At 37.9% G+C, this 15,404-nt stretch overlaps 3 protein-coding genes across 6 annotated transcripts; 1 reads left to right on the top strand and 2 right to left on the bottom strand.

Annotated features, from left to right (window-relative positions):
* Positions 1-4,913, top strand: LOC112791604 (telomere repeat-binding protein 3). 2 transcript variants are annotated; one of them, XM_025834505.2, is made up of 9 exons: positions 1-630; positions 1,772-1,910; positions 2,012-2,843; positions 2,946-3,137; positions 3,231-3,310; positions 3,478-3,710; positions 3,800-4,114; positions 4,197-4,260; positions 4,351-4,913. In XM_025834505.2, exons 2-9 carry the CDS (start codon positions 1,830-1,832, stop codon positions 4,582-4,584), a joined length of 2,031 nt encoding a protein of 676 aa, XP_025690290.1. In that variant the 5' UTR covers positions 1-630; positions 1,772-1,829; the 3' UTR covers positions 4,585-4,913. The 2 variants fall into 2 exon arrangements, with proteins under 2 accessions (XP_025690290.1, XP_025690289.1); XM_025834504.2 differs by having other exon boundaries at positions 2,937-3,137.
* A 130-nt stretch (positions 4,914-5,043) lies between these two features.
* Positions 5,044-8,092, bottom strand: LOC112791605 (B-type cell cycle switch protein ccs52B). Of its 3 annotated transcripts, none has more exons than XM_025834506.3 (9): positions 7,334-8,092; positions 7,063-7,185; positions 6,876-6,980; positions 6,613-6,792; positions 6,493-6,555; positions 6,220-6,414; positions 6,039-6,140; positions 5,827-5,958; positions 5,044-5,748 (listed from the first exon to the last, which is right to left on the bottom strand). In XM_025834506.3, the coding sequence occupies exons 1-9, from the start codon at positions 7,760-7,762 to the stop codon at positions 5,695-5,697; spliced, it is 1,383 nt and encodes a 460-aa protein (XP_025690291.1). In that variant the 5' UTR covers positions 7,763-8,092; the 3' UTR covers positions 5,044-5,694. The 3 variants fall into 3 exon arrangements, with proteins under 3 accessions (XP_025690291.1, XP_025690293.1, XP_029153047.1); XM_025834508.3 differs by having other exon boundaries at positions 7,063-7,161; XM_029297214.2 differs by lacking the exon at positions 6,493-6,555.
* Positions 8,093-9,657: 1,565 nt separating this feature from the next.
* On the bottom strand, positions 9,658-15,404 carry LOC112791603 (actin-related protein 5). Its single transcript, XM_025834503.3, has 12 exons — positions 15,170-15,404; positions 14,943-15,013; positions 14,478-14,602; positions 13,652-13,696; positions 13,380-13,482; positions 12,868-12,977; positions 12,071-12,180; positions 11,884-11,974; positions 11,362-11,802; positions 11,059-11,186; positions 10,475-10,814; positions 9,658-10,365 (listed from the first exon to the last, which is right to left on the bottom strand). Exons 1-12 carry the CDS (start codon positions 15,268-15,270, stop codon positions 9,862-9,864), a joined length of 2,169 nt encoding a protein of 722 aa, XP_025690288.1. The 5' UTR covers positions 15,271-15,404; the 3' UTR covers positions 9,658-9,861.

Below are 15,404 nucleotides of genomic sequence, written 5' to 3'. Positions count from 1 at the left end.
GTTTCTCACCTCTGTCCTATCTATTTTCTTTTTACTTCTTCTCAGGAACAAAGGTTTCGTACAAAGTATGAGTCCTCCACGTGGCACACCCACTTCTCTTTCTCTCTCCTCCGGGGGTTAAGAATGGGTCTAAAGAGGGTTTTTGCTTGGGGAGGGGTAACCGGGTATATCCGGTAACTGGAAGGATGTTACTGGATGATCCGGTTATGTGGTCAAAACCATTGTAATAATAAGATTAAAAGGGGTTTAAGGGGGAGAACTGTTGCGTGGTATTGGGTGGGTTTTGTGTTTTGTCCATTTACAAACTCTCTATCTTCTATTCTATCTATCTATCTATTTCATCTCTTAAAAAACATATTTTGACAAAATACGAAAAACAAATAAAAAAATGGAGTATTTACATGTCTGAAGGAGAGAGAAGCACAGAAAGCTCACAACTTTGAAGGTTTCAGATTCCCAAATTCCCTTTGGATCTCTTGCATTTTCCATACAGATTCCTGGGGTTTTGATTTGGAACACCCAGTTTCTACGTTATTATTTTTTTTTTCTTTTTCCATGTGTGAAATGGGAAGCTTGGAAACTTGATCATAGCTTGGATCGTTGTTTCTGCAAATGTTGTTCTTTGTACAGGTTAGTTGGCCTTCTTGCATGCCAAGGATGTTGAATTTTGAGCTTAGTCTCTTTTTTTTTTTCTTTTTTTTTTTGTTTTATGTGTTTTTTTGTGATCTCAATTCTCATCATGATTTTGTGGTGGAGATTGTTTTTGTTAACTCTGCCACAGTTCACGTGTTGAATTTGGAGATTCCGAGGGAAAAAGTGAAAATTGGGGTAGCTTGTACGCGATTTTGTTCTGTTCTGGCACCTGAATTTTTTTTTTCTTTTTCTGGAAAATTGTTGGGTTCAGTTGAGAATCTAGATCCGATCGTGGAAGTTAGGCTTGGTATGCTGTGTGCAACTTGTTTCTTGTGCGTTTGGAAATGAAAATTTCCATTTTTTTTTTTTGGTTGTGGACTTTCTTTTTTTGTGTTGAGTAGGTGTGCTTGCCTTCAGATTCTTCGGTTTGGCCTGAAATTCTGCAGTTTTGATGGCATACAAATTTTGAGAATCGGAAATGGGTCTTCTTTGTGTTGATCTCTTACAATTAGCACACTGCAACTCGGTGCTGCTCCAGTTGTGATGATGCTGTGTTCTGTTTTTGAATTTTCCTTCACACCGAATTGTGGATTTCCTGTTTGATTTGATCGCGGATTTTCTTATGATTTGATAATTTGCCGATACAACAAAAACCAACCACGGAATCGGAATTTTTTATATGAAGTTCCGCCGAGTTCATCACTTCATCTGAATCTATGTTATGATTTGGCCTTCTTGTGATCTCAATCCTCGGTTTATGTTATTGCTATGATGTGAATTGTGTTTCTGTCATTCGAATCTAAAGTTTGTTTTGTGTGTTGTTTTTATGTCTGATTCCATGGAATTGAGTCAATGAGTTGGATGATTAATTACTAATTACTGAAGTTGTTTTCAAGTCATACCTTAATTTCATGTTTCCTCTCCAAATTATTGTTCTTAATCTTCCTTTTGCCTGCATACTATGTGATAGTCAAACAAATAATTCAATAAGAGGCCTTTTTTTCTCTCTTGTATTTATGTAGAAATTGTCCGTTTAATCAATTGGAGCTTTAATTATTACAGTACTATTCTACATGTTTTTCTAGAAAAGAATGTGACAATTAAATTTAATGTATGGGTCTTCTCTCAAAATTTACAGTGACTAAAATCTGTCTGCTGACGCTTCCGATTATTTGATGAGCTATTTATTTTAAACTATGGTGTCAAAGAAGAGGATTGATTATGGATTTAATGGCTTTCGTGTCCCCGTTATACCCAAAGGCCCTAGATCCGCAAGAGTAAGTACTTATGTCAACTTGCAATTATGGAGAGATATTATTTTATGTTTACCATTTAATCCTCGACTTGCTTTTAATATCCGAGTTTGATAATTGTTCAGAGGAGGGGTGTTTTCAAGAAAGCAAATCAGGATGATGAAGCTTGTGCTTTTGAGCTACTTGCATTAGCTGGCATGTTGTTGCAGGAGAGTGAAAGCTCTGCTTCTAGCAATGCATCCGAAGGAAATCATCAACCTGCCTTTGGCCAAGGTGTCATTGAACAAGAGAAACACGACGAAGTTAAACCTATAATAACAGACAACATTCTTCGGGGAAGTTGTGGAGAAAGTCAGTTCAGGACTGAGGTGGCCATGAAAAACTGTACTCAGAAATCTGTTCTGGATGCCAATGCAGATTGTTTACAAGGATGCATTTCAGCTAATAATAATTTTGACTGTAGGAGAAAAGCTGGAGCTGATGTGAAGTCCGAAATTTGTGAATGGGATAATAAATTCCAACACTATTCTAATAGATTAGTAGAAGCACCTGAAAATTTTAGGGAGTCTTGTGATGTTAATGTAAATAATGGATTCAGACAGGAGAAGGAGGCTAACAGTTCAGGCTTTCAGGGATCAAATTCGGCTGATAAAAGTAGTATGAAGAATCAATTGGAGTTGAATATGTCTCGGACACTAATTGACTCAAATAGTAATGCTAAGTCACCATTGTATAGGAAATCTTTTTCCATTGCTTCCTATTCGAAGCATGGGAATGGTAATAAGTTAGGTGTTAGAGATGATGACGAAAAATTTTTAAGGTGCAGCAAGGTTTGCACCAAGTCAAAAACTTTTAGGTCTCCGCAACGCATTGCGCACCGGAGAATCAGGAAGCATCTGTTTTCCAGACACTGGAAAGTTGCTCCAAACTTGAAGGACTGTGAACTTTCAAGATCAGGTAATGCGGCTTGGAAATGTGCTACAGAATGCTTCATTATCTGATGCATACTATGCCTACGAGTGAGTTTGTGTTTCACTGAAAATAATATAGAATTTGCAGATATGGGAGCACAACTGCTTTATCGCAAGAGGAAGATTTGTCAGAGTTTCGAAAGATCTGAGCACAAGACCCGTGTTAAGAGGAGGAAATTCTTTGACCGGGTTTCAGGGGTAACTTCGGATGGAGGATTAAGCAGTGAGAGTGTGTCTAATTCCCCTGAGAAGGGAATGGATAATCCTAAGGATCCTCATGGTAACTACTTGTCTTATGTTCATTCATTTTCCTTATCTTGGTTGTTCATGACATTCAACTGTAACTAACATGCTATGTCTTCCTTGTGAACAGTGAAATTTAGCATTAAGACAATAAGGATACCAGAGCTTTATTTTGAGGTCCCTGAAACTGCGACTATTGGATCGCTGAAGGTAGAAACCGAGATAGCTTTATCTTCATTTCAGAAAAGTTATTACTGTTAGTGTTTTCTGTTAAGTGATCAACACAGGAGAGGCTACATTCTTTTATTTTGTCAATGTGATTTGCTCTTTAACATTGCACTAACCTCTGCACTGTTTACGATTCCAAATTTTTGTAGAGCACAATCATGGAAACAGTGATGACTATACTTGGAGGTGGTGCGCATGTTGGGGTTCTTCTTCAGGGAAAGAAGGTTAGAGATGACAATAGGACACTTGTACAGACTGGTATATCTTGCAAAGAAAGTCTGGATAACCTCAGTTTCGAGTTGGAGCCGAGTTCTCTACTAGATTCTGCAGCAGCTTGTGTCGGTGATCCTCCTTCTCAATGTGAAACTTCACAGCCTGCCGGGTGCGCCAAGCTTTATAACATAGTTTGTTCTTTCTTTTCGCTGCCTCGTAATTATTCTATAGCTAACATCATTATCCTAAATTTAATAGGTCCCCAGAAACTCCAGTGATAGATTCAGAGATTACTGATACTTTGCATGAACCCTCCTTGCTGACAAATCCAGGCAACCTAGTCGAAAGTAACCATGACTCTATGACTTCCCCCACTGACCCTACTGTTGACAAAGAAAGTCTAGATTGCCGAGCACTGGTTGTTGTTCCAGCTAGCACAGATGCATTAGCTGTGGTCCCTTTTAGTCAGAAAAGCAAGCGCTCCGAGTGTGCACAGCGGCGAACCAGGCGACCGTTCTCTGTGACAGAGGTAGAAGCACTCGTCCGAGCTGTCGAGGAACTCGGAACTGGAAGGTATTGGATGTTACAAAATATCACTTTTGACTGCTTGTAAACAACACAACTTAGTTTGCTGACAATGTTTATACCAATGCAGGTGGCGTGATGTTAAGTTTCGAGCTTTCGAGAATGCTGAGCACAGGACTTATGTAGACTTAAAGGTACATCATTTTACTCCTTCATTCTGTAAATTTTCAAAATGATTGATTCTTAATTGCTACGTATGAATGATGTATTGGTGTGTGGTGCAGGATAAATGGAAAACATTAGTGCACACAGCGAAAATCTCGCCGCAACAGAGGAGAGGGGAGCCAGTACCACAGGAACTGTTGGATAGGGTTTTGGCTGCACATGCTTACTGGTCTCAGCACCAAGCAAAGCAGCATGGTGGCAAGACCTTGAAGATCACAGAAACCTCCTCAGCTGAAACTGAAAAACCAAGCATTGAAGCTGTTGTCCAATCACAACCAGTCAACCACTTGTGATGCTGTAGAACTTTAAAGGGACTTGATTAATCATAATTCACAACAAACTTGTACATTTTGATTCAATTTCATGTAATTTCCTCTTACACCAAAATTCTTTGCCACCCTTTTAATTGCATTCAGGTTGGCATTTTGTAAATGATTTGTTGCAATAAGGATTGTTCTAACAGGAACTTGATTTGTTCTTTGATTCATTTTTTTGTTTTTGTTCTTTTCTTCTTTCTTTGTTAATTCATTTTCATTTATGAATGTATCTAGAAATGTTATAAGAACATTACAGCCTTAAGCCTACAAGGTAAAAAGGAAAATGTAGACTATTTTTTTACTAATTTTAGTTCTTAATTGTTATTTTTCTTTGTTTTTGTTACTTTTCTCTATATATTTGTAGTGGCTATCAAAAAAGAGCAAACAGAAAAAGAAAAGTAATGCGAGGAGAGCAATGAAAATAAAATTTTAAAATATTATCAAGAATCAAATTCCAGCCTCTGATTTCATTAATTATTAATTTACCAAATCAATCGTAATTGTTAATTGCACAACAATTCTGGTGTGGATGGTTACAATAATAAAAAGGTTGGAGATGGGGTCCACCATAATTGTGATAATGCAGAATTGTTTTAATATTTATTTTGGTGTGACTTTGAAGCGTAGATGAAGACAAAGTGGGGTCCACCGGTGGAGAATATTCCCTCTCATTGACATCCTTATCCAGATATCATATATATGCATCCCAATTACTCATTAGTATATATTTATGGCCGAAAAATAAAGAAACACTATTGGTTGGTGTTAAATATGCTTTTAGCTTACCCGTTATGTAGTGGTTATTAAATTTTAATCATATTTTCAAAGTATTATTTATTACCTCACTAATTTGTACTTTTTTAAATCCTGTGAAAACACGAGGAAATTATTGTCATAAAACTTTACAATTCCTAAGTTGCTATGTATATGCCTATTAAAAAAGTACAAATTAGTGAGGTAAATAATACTTTACGATTCCTAAGTTGCTATGTATATGCCTATATCCTTTTTATTAGGGGGAGGATTTTTAATTACAAACAACGTAACCAAAATAATGGCCTTGTTCCATTAGCATTAGTGGGATCATCATCGAATTTGGGTTCGGCCGAGTGACCAAAGAGCTGTATCTTTAACCGGGGCCTGAAATATCATATTCCAACTGGTTATTATTATTTTGTAAAGCATAATTGGAAATTGGTGACATGCATAAATGCTTACAGATGTTTTCATGGATGGGAAGATATTCCAGAAGCGCAATGTCTCATCCCCTGCACCAGTGACTATTGTTTGACCATCAGGAGACATTGCAAGATAAAGCACTCTCATGCTGTGCCCAGTTAGAGTTGCAACCTAATAATCAAATTCAATATTTCTTCATATCACATTCTTTTTATTACTTGAAATTCTCCACTGCCATAATAAATTATTACCTTTGCTAGTGATGGATATTTCCACACCATGATCTGATTCTGAGAGTATCCATGAGTGCTTACTATCTCATTCACGTTTTTACTCCAAGCAAGGCTGCAAACCTAGTCAAACATTGTTACTGTTATTATTATAGAATTGTACATTATTCATTCATGTCTCAATACAGCTTAAGAAAAAAACCTGGCTTCCAGTGTCAACAAAGTTCAACTGATGGCCATTTGTAGTGTTCCAGAAACGGATACACCTATCGGCGGTTCCACCGCCGGACGCAAGGAGACCGCTCTGGTGAGGCGACCATGCTATAGCCTTCACGGCAGCTGTGTGCTCAGTGAGCCTCAATGCCGGTTGCTGAGAGTGCTGATTCCATACCAATAGCTGCTCATATAATAATAAATCATTACATTCAATCATGTTTTGTTTTTTTAATCTACACTATTGTTAATAGAAGCATACCTGATTATCATTACCACCAGAAGCAAGTTCCCTGTCATCACAGGACCATTTCAAGCCACATACCTGTCAAATTGATATCAATTTCATTTCTTCTGATTAAGTTCAATGTGTATTTCATACCTCAGATTTGTGGCCAACAAGCTTGCCAATAAAGTCACTAGAAACTCTCATGTCATGCTGAAGAATGTTCCTATCCCTGCTCCCTGAAGCCAGAATGCGCGAATTCCACGCCAACACACCTGTTCTTGTCTGATGCCCCCCCATTGTTCTTACTTTCTTACACCTACTTCCATCCCATATCTGTGTGTACCATAATAAGGTTATTCTCATGCTTAATCTCAATCATCAAATCAAGTCAACTAACTATATCTATAACAAGGTACCTGAACTTGACCAAGATTTGTACCAATGGATATGAAAGAACCCTCCCTGGTCCACTGGACAGAACAGACACCATCATGAGGTCCCAAGTCACATAGCTTAGTCACCTGCAACCACATCAACAGTTTTTTTATTTTTAAGGTTTTATCTTGAGTCATGTTCTGGAAATTGTGGCTGATTAAGACTTACTTTGCTGTTAGAAGCGCTCCATAGATAAACACAAGTGCCTAGTGCAACGGCAAGAACATTCTGTGAGGACCAGTCCACCAGATTCAAGTAGAAATCATCCTGAAGTGATGGTGCATCCAGAACCTGCACAATTATAATGTTACTTCGCCCAAGATTCTAGGCATAACATTGAAACTTGGATCACTATTATTTGAACATCCTAGACCCTGTGTCATATACTAACAGGTAATTTCAAATGCATTGCAAGTGAAGAAGAAAAAGGAGAACTTGCCTTGTGGGGTGTCTTGGGAACTTTCCTGGGAGGCTTAGGAGGAGTGGGAGAATCAGAAGAGAAGTCAGTGCGGTGTCCCAAGACGGAAGGCGAGAAAGGGGAGGAGGGTCCAGAGTGATCGGTCTTGAAGCGCAGCATGTTCTTGCTGGGACTAGTCATTGGTGAAGAAGAAGAAGAAGGGGAAGCAAAGTCAGAGCCGAAGAGCTCGGATTTCAACAACCTCGAGTAGGCCTCATTGCCTCCTTCCTTAGCCGGTGATGGCTTCTCTATCAGGCCGAATGTGTGCAGCCTCGACGAGGACCTGCACGGTATGAACCTGTCGCTACAGGTCGAAGAAGATGACTTTGATATGGTGTCAAGGCGAAGCGAGGTTCCGGACATCCCAGCTGGGAGGTTCAGCCCCGACTTCATAGCCTGAGGTGACTCCATTGCTACTTGTGCTTCTGCTTCTTTTGCTGCAGTGGAAGAAGGTTAGAAGAAGAAGCAGAAAAGAAAGTGTGTGTGAGAGTGTTGGGAAGAGAAAAGGAGATTGTTGTGTGTTCAACGGTCAAATTGTGGCATGGTTTCCTTAAACAGATTCCAACGGTAACTTACCTATCAGAGGGCAGAGGCTCCTTAAAGTGCGTAGTAGCCGTTGGGTTTTCTGTGCCTCTTTCCTCTCCTACACTTTTTTACATTTTATTTATTAACTACTTGTTATTATGCTCTAAGCTTCAAAATTACTTAATATTGTCTATTATTCATATACTTTGATTTCATCTGCTATTACACCTTTTCAGTTTGGAGGTGTCGAGAATCTAATTAACTAAACAAAAATTACACATGTAGTCAACTTTATATATTTCTCATTATTATTTTCATTTCCAGAAGTGCATAGAAATTAAATTAGTGGACACCATTGGAACTCTAAAATCAGTGATCAACATCAACTCAATCGTGTTCTTCAATTTTAAACATGCAAAATCACCAGAATGTTTTCGCTTTAGCAAAAGCGAGTGCAGCCAATTAGATTAATAATTAGATAACATTAATACAAATTGAGAATGATCGACAAAGCGGGAAAATTGGTATTCATCAAAGCAGTATTAAATAGCCTGCCGGTTTATTATCTAAGCTTATATAAGATGGAAAAGGCCATTGTAGAGATACTGATTTTGTTACAAAGAAGATTCTTGTGGAATAAGGAGGATGATAGGAATGGTATGACTTTGGTCTAATGGAAAGTGGTCCAAGCTCCAAAAAAGCTAGGGAGGTTAGGAGTTGGAAATGCGATGGTTCGTAACACAACACTCTTGTTCAAGTGGTAGTAGAGGTTTTCTAAGGAGGAGTGTCCGTTGTGAAAAAAGGTGATATGCTCTTGTAATAATCTCTCCCTTAATGAGCTTTTGTCCACCCAGGCTCTACCTACTAGAGAGGGTCCATGGAAAGATATTTGCCAAATAAAAATCAAGGAGCAACATATAAGAGAGAAGATGATAACTGGCTTGTCCATGGAGATTGAAAATGGCAGAAGAACTCGTTTTTGGGGAAGATAATTGGCTAAGTTGTGGTCCTCTCAACGATAGGTTTTCAAGGCTCTTCTCGGTTTCAATTCAAAAAAGCTCTCTCATAGGGGTTTGTGGGTTCTGAGATGGGTTAGAATGGATATGGAACTTCCAATGGAGGTGTAAGCTATTCCAATGGGAGTTGGAACTTGTGAATCAATTACACGAGACTTTGATGCTGGTCAAACTAGCCTTTGATAGAGATGATAGAGTTGTCTGGAAGTTTGACAGGCAATGTATTTATTTTTTCTACTAACTCTTTTGTGCAGAAGAAACACTTCCGGACAACGTAACAAGCTATAATTTCATTAAAACTATTTGGAAAAGATTGGTCCCTCCAAGAGTAGAGCTGCTTGCCTGATTTGTCTTGATAGGCAGGGTGAATACAAAGGAAAGGCTGTGTCGACTTGGAATTGTTGATAAGAATGATAATTTGTGTGTATTATGTAATAAAGATGTAGAATATGCTCACCACTTGTTTCTTGACTGTAAATTTACTTGGCAGGTGCGCTGTACTTGGCTATGTGAGTTTGGTAGACAATGGTCTTATCCGAGTATGTTAAAGGAACAATTTTAAGGTTAGACAGGTGTTACAATGAGGAAGGAGAAACGCAAAAAGTGATTCATAAGTTTCTTCGCAATTGTTTAAAAAATCTAGTTAAAAAGGTACAGGAAATTGTTTCAAAATATTAGATTAGGTGTTGAGAAAATCTTCAACATGTCTCTATATAACTAGAAAGAATGGAGGGATGAAGATCTCCTTTGTGCAAATACCAAAAATGACAAATGGGATAAGTTATTAGTCTGAAAAGTCACTAGATGGTTACAAACTTACAATAAGTGTTGATTTTATTTTTTGTTTTTCTATTTTTTTCGCTCCACTTTAGTGTTGAGCTTCTTTGGTTTCAAAAAAAAATAAATAAATTGAGAATGATTTCATGTTCATGTTCCAGAAAATATAGAGCAATGTGTTACAAAGTCAAATCACAAGGAGTATTTAAGTTGATAACTACGAAGCCAGTCCTCGCCCTTCTCATAATAATCCATCTTACTGAAAGTTTGTGTATGGAATTGTGGCCCTGATGCATAGGCAGAAGCCCCACGCCATGCATCCATCACCGGGTCCAGTGCTCTAACTATTTTTATAGGGGAACCACACGGTCTAATCATCCGAATTCCAGCTTCTAGGCGTTCGATGATACCAGGGAAAAGAGAACTTCCACCAGTCAATAATATGGAACTAGTCAATCTCGATTCCAGGCTTTCATCCTTGTATGATAACCTTCTCATGGAAACTCCAGCCATCTCATCTAACCCTACCTGATCAACCGCAACCCAGTTTGGATTAAACAATATTTCGGGGCATCTGAACCTTTCTACCCCAAATACAATCTGAAAATCTTCTTTCGTGAGAGGACGAGCACGAGGCACTTCAGCAGTTTGAGAGGTACTTGTTTCTAACTTGGGCACAAATGTTGGATCCAAGTCCTGCCAAAGCAAATATTCAGCAAACTTTAATCATTGAGGACCCTTCATAGAAGGAAATGAGTCAAAATATGACTGCAATAGCTTCGCATTGTAAAAGAAATAACCTGACCTGTAGTCTTGAAGAGATGCGGGCTAATTCTGCGTCATCCTCATCTGGTCCCTCATCATCATCATCATTGTCTCTGCTCATCAATTTGTAAAGCTGCCAATCTTCATCTTTGGCACCAAATGTATCCTCACCCTTACCACGATCAAAAGCAGCTGTTGTCAACAGGCGCATTCTTTCCCTTTGAGCAGCATTCAATCTCTCACCACGACCAACACCACCAGACAGGTTATTCCCATTTGTATGGCCTCCATTTGTCTTAAGCCGTTTTCGTTGATCAACTTTCTCTGAAAGGTCTTTGTATTTAGCATGCAATTGTTCCAAGTAGAGCTCTGGGTTCTCCCTACAGTAAAAGAAGGGGGGCAGGAGGGACAAGAAAATATTGAGCATTAAAATTTATATTCATTCAAGCCTTCTTCAAGATAGAAGCCATGATTATCAATATCCTAAATAACAGATTTACTCTTCTATCTCTCGTTTAGTTTTCCCAAGTTACAAAGTTGAATATGATGGAAAAGTTATTTTATTCACATAAATAAACGAACAAAGTATTATAAATTAAAATTAAAAAGCTGACACATCCTTACAAGCGTTTCTCCTCCTCTAGCTGTTGTTTCCTTTCTCGTTCTAATTCCGCTTCTTGGCGCTTCTGTTTTAATCGCATACGCCCTTCAGACATGGATTTGATTGACAACTGTTTCTTCTTTTCAATAAGCTATCAATCAAGCACAACCAATGGACATCTCAACATAAGACATGGATAACAACATGCGAAAAATGGCTCGAGTATTAAGATTGTAAAACAAAGATGGCTGCAAGAAAAAAAATTCACATGTACATTTAAAGCATGAAAAAACAAGAAGATCTCAGTTGCTTGGTACCAAACTGACCTGTTCTGGTGTCAGCATTTCATCAGCAACGTTAACTAGAGAATACTTCTCATTATTTGAGGAATCAGCCTTTTCAGTTTCTGTTTGCTCACTCTTTGGTTCACCTTTTGCTTTCCGTAAGGATTGTGTAGTTCTATTACGAGCAGATTCTATCTCTTGCCTAGAGACATAGCCAGTTTCTGCTAGGAAAGATGGAATATCACTCTCGGCAACTTGTTCAAGCTGATTTAAAAGGAACTCCAAACCGTGTAATTCATTTTCCAGTTCATTTATTTTAGATGATCTCTTTGCCTCAGCCATTTCTCGCAGCCTTTGACCTAGTTTCTCTTTTATTGCTGCCTTTCTTGCAATCTCTTCCTCAGAAGGAGGCTCCTCTGTCGGAGGTGGAACCCATGGTAGCTGCCACAATCTGGTTTTTTCTTCCGCCTCTTTGGTTCCTCTCTGTCCAAAATCATTAATAAAGTGAAGCCAAAGAGACACCAAAGGAATTACATGGGAAAAGAAGAAAATCAAGTTTCATACCTGAAACAACTTGGCTTCAGAAATATAGTCCTGTGCAATATAACAATGTTCCATCTTCAGGTCCTCAACTTTTTCCCAAGTAAATCTTCCCCTGCATTAAGTGTTTAACAAAATATAATACTATGTACTATTTTTAGTTCTCAGTTTGGTAATAGCTGAAACAGAACCCAAATGACTTTATACTCACATATGATAAGGATATTTTAGTGAAAGAAGTTGCTTTAAATAATTAGTGACATGATATCCACCGACGTTGGTACGGCAGCATCCTTTATACATAGGTTCGCCATCAATAAACTGTAAACGAAACAAATAAAGAATTATAAATACACATTATGCACTTAGAAGACTATATAAATCCTATCAGAAAATCAGCAACCCTACTATACAACAGAAACTGACCACTAAAAAGGATACTGCACATATATTAAAACGTTTTTCTTAAATAACAACAAAAATTACTGATTCCTTTTCCATTTCAAGGAGTTTCTTGTACTTCAACTTCCCCCCAATAGTGGAAATACTCTTTCAAAGAAAAGTAGTGTTATTTTTTTACTTTCAATTTTCTACACTTACAAGTCATATTTAAAATTATGTTAAAGTCATCTATCTATTCAAATTAAGCATAAATTACTTTTAGAAATATCATAAGGAGATGCCTTTACATGTAGCATATATGATTAATAATTTATTTAAAAAAAACACTAAAAAACAATTATACAAATCAACATTATTAATGCTAATGGTGACAGGAAGATAGACAGTCAGGCACAGTAGCACAAGCAAACTGATACCAGAAAACACGCAATTATTACTTAAAGGATGATGCAAAATAAGATAAATGATTTCATCACATTACAGCCACTGCTCATTAAGACAATATAATATTTACAAGTTTTTCTCTCACAAAAGAACACCACAAGTTCGATTCCTTCACACGACCTTGTTGGAAAAGGTGAATACTAAATAGCATGCAGTGCATACCGGAATCACATGGGTTGTAGTAAATCCAGGACACATTGCCAGACCATCTCTATCACAAATTCCTTGTAGCTGGTTATATTTATAGCTAAATGCTGCATCAACACCAAAGGCTGCCACAACAAAGAAGCACAGATTGCTTTGTCAATAAAACTGCATGTACAACACAAGCTTATCAAACCCACTACCCACTATAGTGGTTTCAGGGTCAACCGCTCATGCTGTTTGGGATTGACTACTATGCTTAAAACATGTAGCCCATAATAGAAATATCCACGCACCAATGATGGGGTCTCCAAACTAGCAAATATGCAGCAAGAAGCCAAACATGGCCTTTAAGGTCTTCACGTAGTTTATTTCCCAGTTACGAACAGATCTGGTGGCATATAGATTGGCTATAGGGTAAAACAAAAACAAGCCTATAATTGTGCTTCTACTAAGGCCGCTTAGTATACGAAGAGCTAACCCCCACCCACCAATAAATAAATAAATAGAGTTAACAAAGGTGTACATACCTATAGATGGAACTCCATATGTCTCAAAAAGAAGTTCACCCATTTTACTTCGAGACTGAACTGGGTTGCACACGCATTCTGTGATCAGGACAGGATGATCAATCTGCTCCGGCATTAAAAATAGAAATAAGAGTAGTGAGATAAAATAATTTAAAAACTAGAATTGTGAAGAAAAGAAAAAAAACTGTATTTGCATCAGCAGCATAGGCACCAAGAATTAAACATGAATGTTCTGGAAAGAAAAATAAACACTACTCCACATACGGCCATACCTCTGATCCATTTGCACCCATCCGGTCAAATCCAAAATCAAGGATCTACAAATGAAAGATGTCAGTAATGCCTTTCTTCACAACTCAAACTAATGAAGCATTCACTTTAAACATGTACGTGCATGACTAATTGTATGAGCCTATGATCCCAAAATTCATTTGTGACCTATAACCATTGACCTATCAAACCCCAAAATGTCACCCAAATTAATCCATCGCATACCAAGAAAAAGAACCCAGCATTGCAACACATGATCCTCAGTGTGTTAGTGATATGAAAGTATCAGCATGCAATGCCTTGAAGAAATTAAGAGCTCTAAATAAGAAAAACAAAGCACAATATTTATAGTCAATGTTCAAACTCTGATTCAACATAAAACTATATATCAGAATGGTCCAGCAGTCAGGTATCCTAGAAGAGGAAAAGAGAGAATATTATGGAGGACACTTTCTGTTATTTTAGAACAGATGATCCCAAGGCCTGTGTGAATGCTAAAGTATGAAGTTACTAGATATTGCTTCTTTGCATTTCAAGTTGGCTTAAGTCATTAACTAACACCATAAGTATGTAATTGGTAGAAATAGCAAAAGTGGACCAAAATCTTTATAGTTCAAGTACTACTTCTAATTCCTCAAAAAACAGGGACTCCAATAACATGTAGCCACCACATATACCAATTCCCAAATCAGAAGAGCAACTTCACAAGCATATAGCATAGACGGTGGGACAACACAAACTCAAACAAGCAGGTGAAGTGATCATTGAGAATTGAATCTTAGAGATATTTTTTCCCTTCCATACTCATAAATCTTAGAAGAGACTTACATATTCCATTATTTCAAACTGGTAAACAACATTGCTGTCAAATGCTGAGCGTGGTCCGGAGCGTGTACAGTCGAAGTATTTTAATAGTGCAGGATCATGATCACCAACAATAGTGACAGTTTCTCCTGTATCACAGAATGTCAACGGAATAATCATTCAATATGCTACATTATTCCTTCTGTTTTTGCTAATTATCTTGTATTTTATATTATACATTACATTATTATCTTGTACATAATGGTATGGTCCAGTTAAACCAGCTTAAGTAGTGTATTTTATCAGCTCAAATTAAGCTACAAGTTTGTCTTTTGATTTGAGTAGTAGAATGTAACGAAGTAACTAAGCTAGTCGCCTCAGCTACTCTGGAGAAGAACAGATACATTTTTCACGGAAACACAAACAGTGACAAAGTAAGACGAAGAAAAACCAAACAGAATGGTGAGAAACATGAGAAGAGTATCATACCGGTGGTTTTATGACGTGGCCTTTGAACAATGTTGCGGAAAATAACACGGGGATCATCCTCCCCTGCCCACCTGAAAATTCACCAAAAAGGAACCAACTTGAGCGTTAAAACCAGCAAACCCATCATCAAGCTGACAGCCGAAATGAATCGAAAGCACGTTATCCAGGAAAGAAAGAAAAGAAAAATAAAAATCGGGAGTGAAATTAGGGTTCGTGAGAGTGAGTACCCGATGCGGAAATATGAAGCTCCATTGTCAATGACGAGGGGAGTGGCGGAACGGAAGAGGTTGTAATCAGATTGGCGATTGATTTTCGAAATGAAAGGCATTTGCGTGGTTCGTTTGAAGGAAGAAGAAGGAAGAGACGTTGTTGAGTACTTGGAGAAGAAGCAGGGTTTTGTCTTCTATCTGTTTCTATCTGTGTTCCTGCGACTCACTCCGCAACGACTCTGCAATCATTTTT

Source organism: Arachis hypogaea, chromosome 3, assembly GCF_003086295.3.
Source record: "Arachis hypogaea cultivar Tifrunner chromosome 3, arahy.Tifrunner.gnm2.J5K5, whole genome shotgun sequence".
Taxonomy (NCBI): Eukaryota; Viridiplantae; Streptophyta; class Magnoliopsida; order Fabales; family Fabaceae; genus Arachis; species Arachis hypogaea.
The sequence above is the reverse complement of the archived record's forward strand: the minus strand, read 5'-3'. Positions and strand labels throughout refer to the sequence as shown.